At 41.6% G+C, this 16,794-nt stretch overlaps 1 protein-coding gene across 4 annotated transcripts in view; it reads left to right on the plus strand.

Moving 5' to 3' along the window:
• Positions 1 to 2,834: 2,834 nt before the first annotated feature.
• The window catches only part of LOC140206283 (putative ferric-chelate reductase 1), a 56,544-nt gene continuing 42,584 nt past the window's right edge, over positions 2,835 to 16,794 (plus strand). The window contains exons 1-6 of one of the 4 annotated variants that reach the window (XM_072274610.1): positions 2,835 to 2,955; positions 9,448 to 9,625; positions 9,905 to 10,103; positions 12,638 to 12,792; positions 14,966 to 15,054; positions 15,869 to 16,025. In XM_072274610.1, the coding sequence (XP_072130711.1) occupies positions 2,891 to 2,955; positions 9,448 to 9,625; positions 9,905 to 10,103; positions 12,638 to 12,792; positions 14,966 to 15,054; positions 15,869 to 16,025 (843 nt within the window). In that variant the 5' untranslated portion in view covers positions 2,835 to 2,890. Of the gene's footprint in view, positions 3,107 to 9,447; positions 9,626 to 9,904; positions 10,104 to 12,637; positions 12,793 to 14,965; positions 15,055 to 15,868; positions 16,026 to 16,794 lie in introns of all 4 variants that reach the window. The other 3 variants (XM_072274611.1, XM_072274612.1, XM_072274613.1) reach the window with 3 other exon arrangements.

Raw genomic sequence — 16,794 nt, forward strand, 5'->3', positions numbered from 1 at the left:
TATGTCATTGGTACCGATGTGCATCACGACATCTGGCTGGTCACCCACCCACTTCAGAATGTCATGCAATCGATCAGAGACATCCTTGACCCTGGCATCTGGGAGGCAACAAACCATCCTGGATTCTCTGTCACGACCACAGAACCTTCTGTCTGCACCTCTAACTATCGAGTCCCCTATCACTACCGCTCTCCTCTTTTTTCCCCCCTCCCTTCTGCAGTGCAGAGCCAGACTCAGTCCAGAGATCTGGCTACTGCAGCTAGTCTTGGTTTGTCCTGTTATTCTTGTGATATCATTCTGGAGGAACATTGTATCATTTTTAATGCATGCATTTCTAAATGTCAATAAACAAGGACTGAGTGTCCTTATAATCTAATCTAATCTAATATGAATTGTTCTAACTTTCATCAGTCAGCATTGAAGGTGGAAGCACATTTTTGTGCAGTACAAAAGTATGAAAACATTTTGCTTAGTTTTTGCTTTGTCATTGCAAAATAACACTTTGTGTTAGTAACTGAGGTGACAATGCAATTTAATTTTCCGCAACTGAATGATGCACTATAATTAAAGGAATAATTTTCTCCTTACTCCAGTTTAGTTGGGTATATCAAATTTCATAAAGGCATGTTAACCATTCAATTATCTGCAGTTTTCAAACATTATTTTTCTGTTGTGAATTGATTTAAGATTTCTGATTGTGAGGGGATCCTGAAGTACCCCTATTAACTGTGCTTTTGAAAAGAGAGAGAGAGAGAGAGAGAGAGAGAGAGAGAGTTATTTAGCAGCTTGTTTGTAAGAGAGGGGGAGGGAGACGAAGATTAACAGTTGGACTGTCACTTTGAGGCACTGGAAGTAACTTTGGATTTCTACTGAGATTGGAGATGGAGACAGCACCGAGCATCTCGGAAGTTGCTATGGTGACTGAAGGCAGGTTGTTGATATTACTTGTTCAAGGACAGTTCGCCTGCTTGTGCATTTATTCACAGAGAGGAAGGAGGAGTTATTTGGATGACAGGTGGCACCCAGTAAGGTGTTTTTTTCATACATATATTTCCACACTTACTGATATACTTACGTAGATATATAATCATTGATAACCTGTGTGATTTATTTGCTTTTATATTACTGTATTGTGTAGCTACTAATAAATATTATTAGTTTTTTGCAATACTGGACTCCAAAGTGCTTTCCATCTCTGCTGGTTCTTTATTCCCGTCACAGGGTACGTGACATGATTAAAACCATTTTGAATTACATAGCTAATGCTGCAGATTAATAGACATTAAACATTAATATATTATTGAAATATAAAAGAGTGGTTGTGGATGGTTCGTATTCTGCATGGAGGTCAGTGAAGAGTGGTGATCCGCAGGGATCTTCTCTTTGTGATATTTATAAATGATCTGGATGAAGAAGTAGAAGGGTGGGTTAGGAAGTTTGCTGATGACACCAAGGTTGGGGATGCTGTGGATAGTCTAGAGAGTTGTCAGAGGTTACAGTGGGACATCAATAGAATGCAGAACTGGGCTGAGAAATGCCAGATAGACTTCAACCCAGATGAGTGTGAAGTGGTTCATTTTGGTAGGTCCAATTTGAAGACAGAATATAATATAAATGGTAAGACTCTTGGTAGCGTGGAGGATCTGAGAGATCTTGGGGTCCATATCAATAGGATACTCAAAGCTGCTGCCCAGGTTGACAGTGTTGTTAAGAAGGTGTATGGTGTGTTGGCATTCATCAAACATGGGATTGAGCTCAAGAGCTGTGAGGTAATGTTACAGCTATATAAGACCTTAGACAGACCCCATTTGGAATACTGTGTTCAGTTCTGGTCACTTCACTACAAGAAGGATGTGGATACCATAGAGAGAGTGCAGATGAGATTTACAAGGATGTTGCCTGGAATGGAGGGTGTACCTTATGAGAATAGTTTGAGTGAACTTGGCCTTTTCTCCTTGGAGCAACGGAGGAGGAGAGGTGACCTAATAGAGGTGTATAAGATGATGAGAGGCATTGATCGTGTGGATAGCCAGAAGCTTTTTCCCAGGGTTGAAATGGCTAACATGAGTGGGCATAGTTTTAAGGTGCTTGGAAACAGGTACCGAGGTGATGTCAGGGGGTAAGTTTTTCATACAGAAAGTGGTGGGTGTGTGAAATGCACTGCCAGCTGTGGTGGTGGAAATGGATACAATAGGGTCTTTTAAGAGCCTCTTTGATAGGTACATGGAGCTTGGAAAAATAGAGGGCTATGCAGTAGGGAAATTCTAGGTAGTCTCCAGAGTAGGTTACATGGTCAGCATAACATTGTGGGCTGAAGGGCCTGTAATGGGCTGTAAATTGATATGCTCTATGTTCATTTAATGGCATTCTAAATGAACATGACAGCTACTGGAAATCTGAAATAAAATATGTTGCAAATAATCAGCAGGTTCGTGATCGTTTGCTGAGACAGAATCAATGCGTGTTTATATTTCAAGTACTGTATATTTTATTCGACCCTTACATCCGCATAGATGCCGCGCGCATAGCTAGCCTTTGCACCATGGTATTGTCTTGATTTTTAAAAAATGCTAGCTACGCGCAAAATAGCAAAAACAAAGCACATTGGACTTAGAAACAGTTTACGGTGGACTTTAATTAATTAAGTCGATCAAAACACCGCGCCATCAGTATTCCGACACACACTATGGGATTACAGTATTTCAGAAATGCGACCGGAAGACTTCGTTTCTCTCGCCTTGGATGTTGTTCGACTCTTCTTGTTTTTTGTTTGGACTGAGTGGCGTGACGCGCAATGGGACACAGACACACCATTCTGGGGAATACTTCACTGACTCGTGCAAATGCTCATTTGAGCCGAGGAGCACACGGATTGCAATCACTGCAAAGAATGGCTAACTTAATCCATCGAGAAACATTTTTAGCGCTGACTGCCAAATACCTCGGATTACAATTGTGAGGAAATGACAATTCGTTTATCATAAACATCCCTTTCGTCAGCAGTGGGTGGGGCTAGCATTGTATAACTCTTGCACACCTTGTGGGCTCGCTTTATATCGCTTTTTTCTTAACGTGGTATATGCGGTGTTGGAAGGAAACTTGTAAGGTAGGGGGTCCAACTATGTTGCGTTTGTACGGGTACATTTTGCTTTAGGTCGATACTTTACAATAGTTAATCGCTTAACTGGTAGAGTAACTTTTAATTGTGCACCGATTTCCTAGTAAGGTTTTCAGTTTTCCCAGTTACACGGTTTGTATTATATATACCGCAGGAGAAGTGTCAATTGTGAATGAAATAACGTTGGCATTTGTGCGAGATTTCTTGTAGATTGTGTCAAGCGATTCCATAACTCTCGTTGTTTTTCACGGAGGAACTTCTGTCTTGGTTATTCGTATGAAAACATCGCTAACTCCACCTTCCCCTGGGAACTGGGAGCTCTCTGCCGGCTCGCTAGCGGAATTAAGCGCACCTCCAGTTTCCTCGCACCATCTATTCGACAGAAAGGGTGGATGTGTCTGGACTGGGAAGTGTGTATCTGTGGAGAACATGGGGGGAAAAAAGTGGAGGTGGGGAGGGTGTATCTCTAATGAGGGAGGGTGAGAGAATATGAATGGTGAAAGGTTAATCAAACTGAATGGGAGTTGAAATAAGGTTGAAGACCATAAGACAGAAGTGTAGAATTGGGCCATTCAGCCCATTGAATATGCTCTGCCATTCCATCATGGCCGTTTTATTATCCCTCTCAACCCATTCTCCTCCCTACTCTCTGTAATCTTTGATGACCTTACTAATCAAGAAACTATCAACATCCACTTTAAATGTTCCCAATGACTTGCCTTTCACAACTGTCTGTGGCAATGAATTTCACAGATTCACTAACCTCTATCTAAAGAAATTCCTCTGCAACTCTATACTAAAGGGATGTCCTTCAATTCTGAGGACGTGCCCTCTCGTCCTAGTTTCCCCCACTATTGGCAATATCCATGTCCACTCTAGGCTTTTCAATATTCAATAGGTTTCAATAGATTATCCCTCTCTATCCCTCCCATTGTTCTAATCTCCAATGGTTACAGGCATCAAATTCCTTGTAGGTTAACTCTTTCATTCCCAGAATCATTCTGGTGAACCTCCTCTGGACACTCTCCAATGCCAGCACATCCCTCCTCCCAATAAGGGGCTCAAAACTGCTTGATTCGGCCAACAACAATGGAGTCATCAGCAGACTTAAATATCTCATTGGAGCTGTGCTTAGCCTCAAAGTCATAAGTATAAAGCAAGTCGAGCAGGGGGCTATGCACATAGCCCTGTGGTGCACCTGTGCTGATGGTGATTGTGGGGGAGATGTTGTTGCCAATCCAACCTGACTGGGGTGTCCAAGTGAGGAAATTAAGGATCCAGTTGCACAAGGATGTATGGAGTCCTAGGACTTGAATTTATTGATTAGTTTTGTGACGAAAAACCAAGTTATCAGAAGATTGATGCTGATGAGAGAGATAAGAGAGACAAATGGAGAAACGTTCAAAATGTTAATGAGAGAGGAGAGAGATTAACGAAAAGAGTCACAGTTCCGAGCATTGACAGACCAGTTGCTTTGAACCTGAACTGTTTGAAGTTTGATGGACAGGCGATACCCCAGCAGGGGGATAAAAGGAACAGGTTCGCTAAGGCAGGACAGACACCATGAGATCATGAGATAACGAGAACCTGGAAAAGCGGTGTGCCCCCACCAGTTGGTGGGAGTTTAGAGGTCTGGTCGCGGGACCAACCATAAACGCACAGGGTGAAAAGGTGTGATCGGCGGGAACCTGGTGTGTGTGTCCGCCCTTGCCTGGGTGCCGAGTTCACCACGGAAGAACGGTCGTATCTGGAACGGAGGGGTCACAGTCAGTGACCACAGAAGACATAAAAGGGTTCGCCCGAAAGCTAACTGTGAAGAACGAAGGTCTGTGTGAATCAGAATTTGCATATTATCTCTCTCTCTCTCTCTCTCCAATGGCACAACAGCGATTACTGCGAACTGTATTCAGCTGAACTGAACTCTACGTCACTTGAGACTGATCACTTTACCCCTAGACTGCGATAGGGCTTGATTGATTCCTATTATCCTAGTTCTGTGTACATGTGTGTTTTATCATTGCTAACCTGTTGCATTTATATCCTTACGATTAGAGTACTGTGTTACTTATTTCTTTATTAAAACTTTCTTAGTTCCAGTAATCCAGACTCCAACTAAGTGGTCCATTTCTGCTAGTTTGGCAATGGGGTATGTAACAGTTTTCAGGGGTTGCTGGTAAGCAAATGTTCTGTACCCAAGGGTTCTGAAAGAGGTACCTGAAGAGATTGTGAAGGTATTAGTGGTGTTTTTTTTTGTTTTGAGACTCACTGGATTCTTAAATCATTTCAGAGGACTGGAAAACTGCAAATGTCACTCCTCCTTCCTTTCTTAAAGAGAGGCAAAATAAAGTAAGTTATAGGCCAGTTAGTGGTTGGCAAGAAGTTAGTCCACTATTAAGGATGAGGTTTCGGAGTACATGATAAAATAGACCAAAGTCAGCATGGTTCCATCAAGGGGTAATCTTGCCTAACAAATCAGGAGCAGGAATGATTGCTGAGTGTGCTGGGCTTTGGCTGTTTCAGAAAGGACAGGGAGGGAGGCAAAGCACAAAGTTGGGGGTGTGGCATTGCTAATCAGGGAAAATAACATGGCTGCAGAAAGCGAGGAAGTCATGGAAGGATTGTCAGCTGAGTCATTGTGGGTGGAAGTCGGAAACAGGAAATGAGCAATAACTGTAGGTGATTTTATAGACCACCCCCCCCCCCCAATAGTAACAGAGACATCGAGGAGCAGATAGAGGAAGATTCTTGAATGGTGCAATAATAATAATAGGGTTGTTGTGATGGGTGATTCTTAACTTCCCTAATATTGTCTGCCATCTCCTTAGAGCAAAGGGGTTGGGTGGGGTGCAGTTTGTTATGTATGTTCAGGAATGTTTCCTGACACAATATGTAGATAAGCCATCCAGAGGAGAAACTGTACTTGTTCTGATTTTGGGAAATGAACCTGGTCAGGTGTCAGATCTCTTGGTGGGAGAGCATTTTGGAGGTAGTGATTACAACTTTATCTCCTTCACGATAGCACTGGAGGGGGATAGGAGCAGACAATTTGGGAAAATATTTAATTGGGGTAGGGGGAAATATGCTGTTAGGCAGAAACTTGGGAGCATAAATTAGAAGCAGATGTTCGCAGGGAAATATATGGCAGAAATGTGGCAAATAGTCTGGGAACATTTGCATGGCGTTCTGCATAGGTATGCTCCATTGAGGCAGAGAAAGGATGGCAGTGTAAAAGAACCATGGTGTACAAAGGATTTGGAAATCTAGTTAAGAAGAAAAGCTTACAAAAGGTTCAAGAAACTAGATACTGTTAGAGCTCTAGAAAACTACAGGGTTGTCAGGAAGGATCTTAAGAATGAAACTAAGAGTGTTAGAAGGGGCCATGAGAGGGCCTTGGTGAGCAGGATTAAGGAAAACCCCAAGGCATTCTATAAGTGTGTGAAGAGCAAGAGGATGAGCCGTGTGAGAATAAGACCAATCAGGAACGATAGGGGAAATGTGTGCATGGAGTTGGGGGAGGTAGTGGAGGTGCTTAATGAATACTTTGCTTCAGTAATTACCTGGGAAAATTACCTTGGCAATTGTGGGGATGACTTGCAGCAGACTGGAGCATTTGAGCATATAGACATTGAGAAAGAGGATGTGCTGGAGCTTTTGTAAAGCATTAAGTTAGATAAGCCATTGGGTCCAGATGAGATTTACTCCAGACTACTGTGGGAAGCGATAATCTTAGCGTCATCAATAGGGACAGGAGAAGTACTAGAGGGTTGGAAGGTGCAAGTATTGTTTCCCTGTTCAAGAAAGGGGGTAGAGATGGCCGAGCAGATTATAGACTAGTGACTCTTACTTCAGTAGTGGGCAAGTTGTTGGAGAAGATCCTGAGAGGCAGGATTTATGAGCATTGAGAGACCTAATCTGATTAGGGATAGTCAGCATGGCTTTGTCAAGGGCAGGTCATGCCTTACGAACCTGATTGAATTTGTTGAGGATGTAACAAAACACAGTGAAGGTAGAGCAGTGGATGTAGTGTATATGGATTTCAATAAGGCATTTGATAAGGTTCCCCATGCAAGGCTCATTCAGAAAGTAAGGAGGCATGAGATCCAAGGAGTCCTTGCTTTGTGTTTCCAGAACTGGCTTGCCCACAGAAAGCAAAGGCTGGTTTTAGATGGTTCATATTCTGCATGGAGTGCAGTGACCAGTGGTGTTCCATAGGGTTCTGCTCTGGGACTCCTCCTCTTTGTGAAGTTACAGTGGGATATATTGATAGGATGTAGAACTGGCTGAGAAGTGGCAGATGGAGTTTAACCCAGATAAGTATGAAGTGGTTCATTTTGGTAGGTCAAATTTGATGACAATATAATATTAAGGTAAGACTCTTAGCAGTGTGGAGGATCTGAGAGATCTTGAGGCTTGTGTCCGTAGGACACTCAAAGCTGCTGTGCAGGTTGACAGTGTTGTTAAGAAGGCGTATGGTGTGTTGGCCTTCATCAACTGTGGGATTGAGTTCAAGAGCTGTGAGGTAATGTTACAGCTATATAAGACCTTGGTCAGACCCCACTTGGAGTACTGTGTTCAGTTCGGGTCACCTCACTACAAGAAGGATGTGGATACTATAGAGAGTGCAGAGGAGGTTTACAAGCCTGTTGCCTGGATTGGAGAGCATGCCTTGTGAGAATAGGTTGTGTGAACTTGGCCTTTTCTCCTTGGAGTGGCAGTAGATGAGAGGTGACCTAATAGAGGTATATAAGATGATGAGGAGCATTGATCATGTGGATAGCCAGAGGCTTTTTTTTTCCCAGGGCTGAAATGGCTAACATGGGGGGCGTAGTTTGAAGGTGTTTGGAAGTGGGTATAGGGGGGATGTTGTAGGCAAGTTTTTTACATGGTGGTGGGTGCATGGAATGCACTGCCAGCGACGGTGGTAGAGTAGTACAATAGGGCCTTTAGATAGGCATATGGAGCTTGGAAAAATAGAGGGGTTTGCAGTAGGGAAATTCTAGTAGTTTCTATAGTAGGTTGCATGGTCGGCACAACATTGGGGGCCGAAGGGCCTGTAACGTGCTGTAGATTTCTATGTTCAATGTCAATGATTTGGATAATAGAATTGATGGCTTTATGGCCAAGATTTCAGATGATACGAAGATAGGTAGAGGGGCAGGTAGTGTTGAGGAAGCAGTGGGTTTGCAGAAGGACTTGAACAGGTTAGGAGAATGGGCAAAAATTTGGCTGATGGAACATGGTGTAGAGAAGTGCATGGTCATGCTCTTTAGTAGAAGTAATAAAGCTGTAGACTATTTTCTAAATGGGGAGTGAATTCAGAGATTGGAAATGCAAAGGGAGTTGGGAATCCCTGTAGGCCAATTTGCAGATTGAGTCTTTAGTAAGTAAAGCAACTGCAATGTTGGCATTCATTTCAAGTGTATTTGAATCTATAAAAGTAATGCTGAAGTCTTATAAGGCATTGATCAAACCACCCTCTGCCCTTCTCTCTTGCATTCCCTGTTCTGGTTACCCTCTCACTACTAGACTACTAGACAGGTATATGGAGGAATTTAAGGTGGGGCGATTATATGGGAGGCAGAGTTTGAGGGTCAGCACAACATTGTGGGCCGAAGGGCCTGTACTGTGCTGTACTGTTCTATGTTCACCCCTTCTCTACTTACCTACCCATTGCCTCCCTCTGATTCCTCTCCTCTTCCATAGTCCACTGTCTTCTACTGTTAGATTTTTTTCTTCTTCAGCCCTTTACCTCTTCAACCTATCACTTCTTGCTTCCTCCCTTCTCCACACCCACTCATCTTTCTCCTCACCTGGTCTTGTGTATCACCTGCTAGCTTGTAGTCTTTCCCCTTGCCCTATCTTTTTCTAGCTTCTGCATCTTTCTTTTACGGTCCTGATGAATGCTCTTGGCTTGACGGTGTCTGCTTGTATCCCTCCATAGATGCCTTTTGATTTGCTGAGTTCTTCCACCATTTTGTATGTGTTGCACTTGTGTTTCATAGTGGTTTTATGGCAGCTTGGGTTCCCATCAATTGCAACTCAAATATTAGTTATAATTGGAACTGCCAGGAATTTTACCTACAATTTAAGAAAGATTGGTTCTTTTCATAGCTTCTCTTACCTTTTTGAGCCTGGTTAAATACAAAAATCTCAATTAGAAATAAACATAAATTTTAATATTCCTGGCTTCAATTGATTTTTATTTGGACTGTATGGGCACTTCACAGATTGCCACGTAGTCTAGTCTTGGTGTTTGCTGACAATTCATTGCAATGTGGGTATATACAGTGTCTGCAATTACTGTTTCTGATTTGGTAATATTACATTAGCATGATGGAAATCCAGGCAGTGTTTAATTACAAACAACAGGAATTCTGCAGATGCTGGAAATTCAAGCAACACACATCAAAGTTGCTGGTGAACGCAGCAGGCCAGGCAGCATCTGTAGGAAGAGGTGCAGTCGACGTTTCAGGCCGAGACCCTTCGTCAGGACTAACTGAAGGAAGAGTGAGTAAGGGATTTGAGAGGGGGAGGAGGAGGGGAGATCCAAAATGAAAGTGTTTAATTACTGTGAAGCATTACAATAGCTGTTGTTAAATACAGAAAATCATTTCGTAGTCCTGCTTTTGGCTAACACTCAAATAAATTGAGCTGTCCTGGTATTTCCTCGTCTGAGTACCTTGCAGCTTTTAATATTTGTGTACTCTTAACCCTGTGGTGAAAATAAATTCTTTTTTGGGTGGTAGACGGTCAGGATTGGCTAACATTATTTTTCTCTCTTGGCAGATGGGAGGCCGTACTCGTTTTGTGGTGCTTTTTATTACTTCCTTCTTCCTGGTGGATGTTTCTGGGTATTCAAATGGAAATGTTGATAGTGTCTGTGAAACTATGGTTCCCAAGCATGGGAGCACTGCACAGACATCTGTTGCTCCATATCAAGTCATTGCAAGCAATACCACCTTTAATCCAGGAGATACGATTCAAGGTACCCCATGAGTGCATGTATCTAAACTGCAGATGAAACTTGTGCTATCTAGTCACTTTTTGTTACAAGTTAACTACTTTTCCCTTTTGGAGTGCAAATAATTTGAAGCTTTTTGCTATGATTTTATAAAACGGCAGTTTATGGAGTGAAAGGTTTATCTCGGGGCATGTCTCATTTGATAAAGATGGAAGCCTGGAGGAGTGTGTGGTTTTCATCCATCTGTATCCACAGGTAATAACCCTTCAGCCATCTGTCTCAGGCAATAGTGCCCAGCCTTTTTTTTTTTTTTTGACTGTATATTTTTGCCAAATGTCAAAGTGAAATAAAAACGGCAACAAAAAAAAATATCAGAAGCATTCAACATGCCATGCAGCGTTGTTGTCTTTTCATACCATCCCAACCAAGGAGAGGAAATGGCTAACCTAGATAACAGAGATCGGAGGTGGCTAATTGGTGAAACAAGGGGAATAGCTGTGATGGGCTGGAATGATGTGGCTGTTACAGCCGTTATAATCCATGTAATATTGTGAGGTCTGGTCTACTGAAATACACCGAATAGGCCAGATGATACAAGTAAACAGAAAAGGGCAGGGAAATTTGGCCTACCTTGATAAAAAGTGTTATTTAACATTGAAGAATTTGGTATGAAGTGTGGTAGGCTGCAACGTGCCCAGATGGAAGATGAGGTATTGCTTCTCAAGCTGCCTTGGGCCTCACTGTAAGTGGACAGGAGACAGACTGAGGTCAGAAATGGAGCATGAAGGTGAATTAACATGGTAGCAGGTCTGGTGAAATTTTAGCACCTGGGACAAGTACAGCAGGTACCACCTCATGGGGGAAAGCATGGTGCATAGATTGCGATGAGAGAAGCGGCGGGAGAACACAGTAGCAATGCGCGCAGACTGTGCGCATAGATGTCTTGCAAAGCAAACGCCCAATCTGCATTTGATTTCTCGAGACTACAGGACACTAGACCATAAGAAGTGCAAGTGAAATGCTGCTTTAGCTGGGGGAATAAAAAGACTGAAAATGAGTGAAGTGAAAACTGTGGTATTATAACTCCAGCATCTGCATGGGTAAGTGCCTTACAAAAGGACAAGTAAGTGGGGATAGAAGAGTGAATCAGGGAGTCAAAATGAGTGAATCCTTTTGTAATTCTGCTGATGTGACTCTCTGGAAAAAGGAGAGGAATGTGCGGCTGGTGGTGGAATCTTATTGGAGCCGGCAAGAATTGCAAAGTATAATCTGTTGAATGTGGATGCTGATGGGGTGGAAGGCAAGGAGCAGAGGAACTTTGTTCCTGCTGTTCAGGCGAATGCATTAAAACTGAGATGCAGGAAATAGATGAGATGTGTAGGAATTCTATTTCAAACTACCCTGAACCCCACCCCACATATGCCCCATATTGTTAATGAGCAAAAATCAATTGTTGCTGTGTACCCCACCTTCACCAACATTTCCCTCCAATATAGGAAAAATACTCATTTTAGAGTACTATTAATTAAACAAAAAGTGAGAGCTTGCCCCAAATTGAAACAAAGGACCAGTCCTGATGCAGGGTCTTGGGCTGAAATATTGATTGTTTACTGCCATCTGTCAATGCTGCCTGACCTGCTGAGCTTCTTCAGCACCTTGTGTGTATTGTTCTAGATTTACAGCAACTGCAATACTTCTTGTGTCAATGGATCAGATGTGTATTTTCTATTTGATCCATACCTGTGACGCTCAGTACCTCACAATGAATGTCGTTGGGTCCCTTCATGGGGACTATATTTGTCCAGTGACACTTGTAATTTAGTAGTGCCCTTGATTAGTTTTACCTATCCGCTTTGGGGAGAAAGTAATGTCAGGTGCTACAAATCCTGTAACTAATTTTCCATCCCCAAAGTATCACGCCATTCTTTTTGGTTTGCTTTTCTTTCTCTGTGATATAACCTGTTTGTTTTCTTATTTCTGAATAATGATTGATCTGAAACATTAACTGTTTCTCCTCCATTGTTGTTGCCAGACTCAACTCAAGTATTTCCAAAATTGTTTATATTCTATCTATCTTTTTGTTTCCTGCAGAGACTTGTTTTGTAGAATGCCATTATGTTGCTGTGATTTTTTTTTAAAAAAAGACATTATATCTATGGTGGAAGTGAAACTTCCTTTGTTACGAAACTGTGCAAAAACTCTATTCCAGAGAGATTTTTTTTTAATGCATGTTTGGTCAGGAGCTTTCCATTCCAGTAAAGCTGTCCCTTTTGTGCGATAGGGGTGGGGTGGGGTGGGGGGGGAGAAGAAACAAGGAGGTGCTGAGGGACTTGGTCCTTTGCACTGTACACTCAAGAATTTCAAAGTTGGAAATCTGCAAGGGAAGGGCATGGAGTTTCACATGTATCATGTACTTTGTTTGACCTTTGTACATTTTATTATTTGGAACATTTTGCAAATTTTACTATGTGTGGTTTTTCCTACTGAAATCTGGTATCCATCTTAAAACATTGAAGCATCTAACTTCAATTAATGCTGAATTCTGCACTTTTTTTAAGTGACATTGAAAAGCAATTCAAATGAAACCTTTAAAGGATTTTTGCTGGAAGCTCAAGATGCTCGGTCCTCTTTGAGAACTCCACTTGGCAAATTCATTACAACCGATTCTCAAGCTCAACTCCTTAACTGTGATATCAATGGGATTAGCTACAAAGTAAGTTATTGCAACTATCATTCTTTGCCAGTGATATTCCGAACCCTTCAACAATAAATGGACATTGGTTTATTGTTGCATATCCCAAGATAACAGTGAAGAGCTTGTCTTGCATAATGTTCACACAGATCAAAACGTTATACAGTGAGTTGAGGTAGAATAGGGTAAAAGAATAACAATACAGAATAAAGTGGAAAAGCTAGAAAAAGAATTCAATGCAGGTAAACAATAAGGTTCATTATGATCTTGCACCTTATTATGAGGTCAAGAATCCATCTTGTCATATCAGACGTCTGTTCAACAGTCCGATTACAGTGGGATAGAAACTGTTCTAGAGCCTGTTGGTACATGCTTTCAGTTTTTATAAATCTTCCTCCTGTTAGGAGTAGAGAGAATGACTAGTATGGGTGAGGTAGTTGATTATGTTGGATGTTTAACTGAGTGAGTGAGAAGTATAGGCAGCATCCATAGACGGGTGACTTGTTCCTGCAATGTGCTGGGGGGGAAAAAATTCAGCATCTCCCTGTTCATCCTTACCAATTTTTAAAATTGATGCAGTATAAAACTGCATTCAATTTGGATGCATGAGCAGCTTGGTATGGTAACTGCATAACCACATTTTACTAACAACTGCTATAGTAGAAGATCTGACTCCGACTCCTACTCCGCCATAAACAGAAGAATGTTGAATTCGGATCTAAGTTATTTATCTCCCACTGTGTCTGTGCTTATTGACTGTGTTCACTGATCTAATCACACTATTAGCCTCCTAGTCTAGTAACTGTAGTACCAGTACTTCAATGAATTCCAGTCTTCCACTTAGTACCGACCTCTGGGTGGAGGGTAAAGCAAACTGTAAGGAGGAAAAATTATCAGTGACTTGAATTTGCCCTCAATGTTTTACTGCCGCCCCTTGGTATTCCTTCATCACTGTACCAGATCAAAGAAGTGCTCTTGAGCTCACCATCCTTCAAGTATCTCTCTATACCAAGAGTTTCTTACCTAGACCCACAGACTCCCTTGCTTAATGGTATTGGTCCATGGCATAAAAAAAAATTGGGAACCCCTGCTCTATACTAATCCCATTTACCGGTACTTGGTCTGTAGCCGACCGTGCCTTTGCAATTCCAGTGTTCACTTAGGTACTTAAAAGTAGCTGGCAGTCAGGCAGCATGTTCCACGTCCAAATACCTTCTGCTTGAGAAACTTCTTCCTTGCATCTTCTAAATTTTTTTGCCCCTTCCTCCAGAGCAATGGCACCTAGTTTAAGGTACCTCTGCTATAGGACAAAGTATCCTACAATCTACTGTGTATGGAGCCAGAGGACAAGAACAAAGTAGTAATTGAGCATATTAAGTTTATAAAGGAGGATGTAGATGCCTTGGCAGAATTAAGGAGGACAACTCCTTTGGATCTGCTGAGATTTATCCCAGGCTTTAGTGTGAGATTGCTGAGGTCCTGATGGAGATATTTACATCTTCATTGGCCACCAATGAGGTTCCAAATGACTGGAAGCCTGTGACTATTGTACTTTTTTTGTTCAAGTAGGGCAGCAGGGATAAACCAGATAATTACAAATCACTTGTACTAATATCAATGGAAGGGAAATTATTGAAAATTGTTCTGAGGATGGCGATCTATGCTTGAAAAAGCTTCTCATCCTCCGTCGCTCCAAGGAGAAAAGGTCGAGTTCACTCAACCTGTTTTCATAAGGCATGTTCCCCAATCCAGGCAACATCCTTGTAAATCTCCTCTGCACCCTTTCTATAGCTTCTACATCTTTCCTGTAGAGAGGTGACCAGAACTGAGCACAGTACTCCAAGTGGGGTCTGACCAGGGTCCTATATAGCTGCAACATTACCTCTCGGCTCCTAAATTCAATTCCACGATTAATGAAGGCCAATACACTGTATGCCTTCTTAACCACAGTTTGCTGGAGAGAAATTATGCAGCTTGCAATATAAATCCTAGAATTTTACATTAAAGGTACAATTTGCATATCATCAGTAATTTCAATTTGATAAACCTGTTGGAATGGATTCTTGTATTTATTTTTCAAAATTAGTCCTTGATTTCTATTACTTAGTCACCCAAAAGACATAGTGAGAAACTAAAATTCTTAGTTTATGTTTTATTTGCATTACTGTTTCACTAAAAAAAAATCTTTCCAAAGGATTCTGCTGTTAGTCACGTATCATCAAGTGAAAAATCAGAGATCGTTGTCAACTGGACTACACCAAATTCGAACGACATTGTATTCAGGTAGTTTTATATTTGCAATTTTTTTTCATTTTGTTTGCTTTATTCTTTCCCATTTCCCAAATAAAGTTTGGAAAGGTGGTTCTGTTCCCAGCTTCCAACATGTTGTTCCTCAAATCTTTCACTGACTTTTTTTTCCCCCTAATGATAGACCATCATTAGAGTTTTGGGGAGAGTTCAGATCTGACTTTTTGGCATTGTGATTTGGCTACATACCACGGTTGCACATAGAACATAGAAAAGCACAGCGCAGTGTTGGCTCTTCAGCCTACAATGTTGTGTCGACCTATATAAACATTTTCCATGCTCATCTAGCCTTTCCCTCCTACATAACCCATAGCCCTTGATTTCTTTCATCCATGTTCCTAAGTAAGAGTATCTTAAATGTCCCTAATGTATCAGCCTCCACCACAAACCCCAGAAGTGCGATTTGGGCACATGCCACTCTGAGTGTTTAAGGTTTTTTTTTAAAAAAACCTACTGCTACCATCTCACCTAAACTTTCCACTACTAATTTTAAGAAGATGTCCTCTGGTGCTGGCTATTGCTAACAGGTGTTGGCTGCAGTACAGTGCAAGGCATATAAATTACTATATGTTGCATAAGAGGGATAGCAAGGTAAAGTTCAAGTGTTCAGATTGACCACTGCAGCCTTTATAAGCATTGGCTCTCTGAAGCCCAGCCAAATTTCTTAATTGTTCTATTGCAAATAAGATCAGTTGGAGATTATTTATTCTTGTGGTGGATATTTCCTCAAGACATTTAAATGTTTTGCAGCAGTTATATCACATTAACAATTTTTAATTTCTCCATGTAGAGCTACGTTTGTGAAATCTATGCAAACTTTCTGGACAGACGTATCATCCCCAATCATTCAAAGGTCTTCCTCTGCCCCCACTGTGCCTCCACTGTCCACTAGCTCTCAGAATCAAGGGGGCAACTTAACCCCGGCTGCTAGTTCAAACCTGGATGCTGTAAGTTGAGACCTTTTTTTGCTACTCAAAACTTTGGTTAGTCTTCCCAAGTGATATTATTGAAATGACTTAATAGCTGAGAAATGCAGAAAAACAAGAGGAGAACTATTTGTTCTGTGCTCATTGGCTCTGTGACTGTGACATCTTTTTCTGTGCCCTTTGCAAATCACTTTCATATGATATCCTTATAAATCAAAACCTCTTTAAAATGATCTTTATTAGAGTAGTCATTTATTCTATCGGTGCCTCATCTTGGGGAAAACATCTGAAGGATTTCTTTTATTTTCACGATTGTGCCAACGATGCACTCTCCACCCTCTTGTTTGGTGTTTCCCCCACCCCACTGGGTATTTCTGATCTTTCACTTGCTGATGGGAAAATCAGCATTACATTCTGTTTTTTTAAAAAAAACAGATTCAGTTTGTTATGTCTTTTATATGACAAATTTATTGTGGCAGCAGTACAGTGCAAAGACATAAAAATTTCATAAATTACAAAATAGTGCAAGACAAAAGGAATGAGGTAGTGTTCATGGACCATTCAGAAATCTGACAACAAGGGGAAGAAGCTGATTCTAATTCATTGTGTGGTGTCCACGCTACTTCCATCAGGGAGTACAGGAATGAGAAGAGGGCATGTCCCGGTTGGTGAGGATCCTCATTGATGGATGAAGTCTTCTTGAGATACTGCCTCCCGAAGGTATCCTTGATAGTGGAGAGGGTTGTTCCTGTGATACGACTGGCTAAGTCTGCAACCCTCTGCATCCTCT

This window comes from Mobula birostris, chromosome 12 (genome assembly GCF_030028105.1).
Source record: "Mobula birostris isolate sMobBir1 chromosome 12, sMobBir1.hap1, whole genome shotgun sequence".
Taxonomy (NCBI): Eukaryota; Metazoa; Chordata; class Chondrichthyes; order Myliobatiformes; family Myliobatidae; genus Mobula; species Mobula birostris.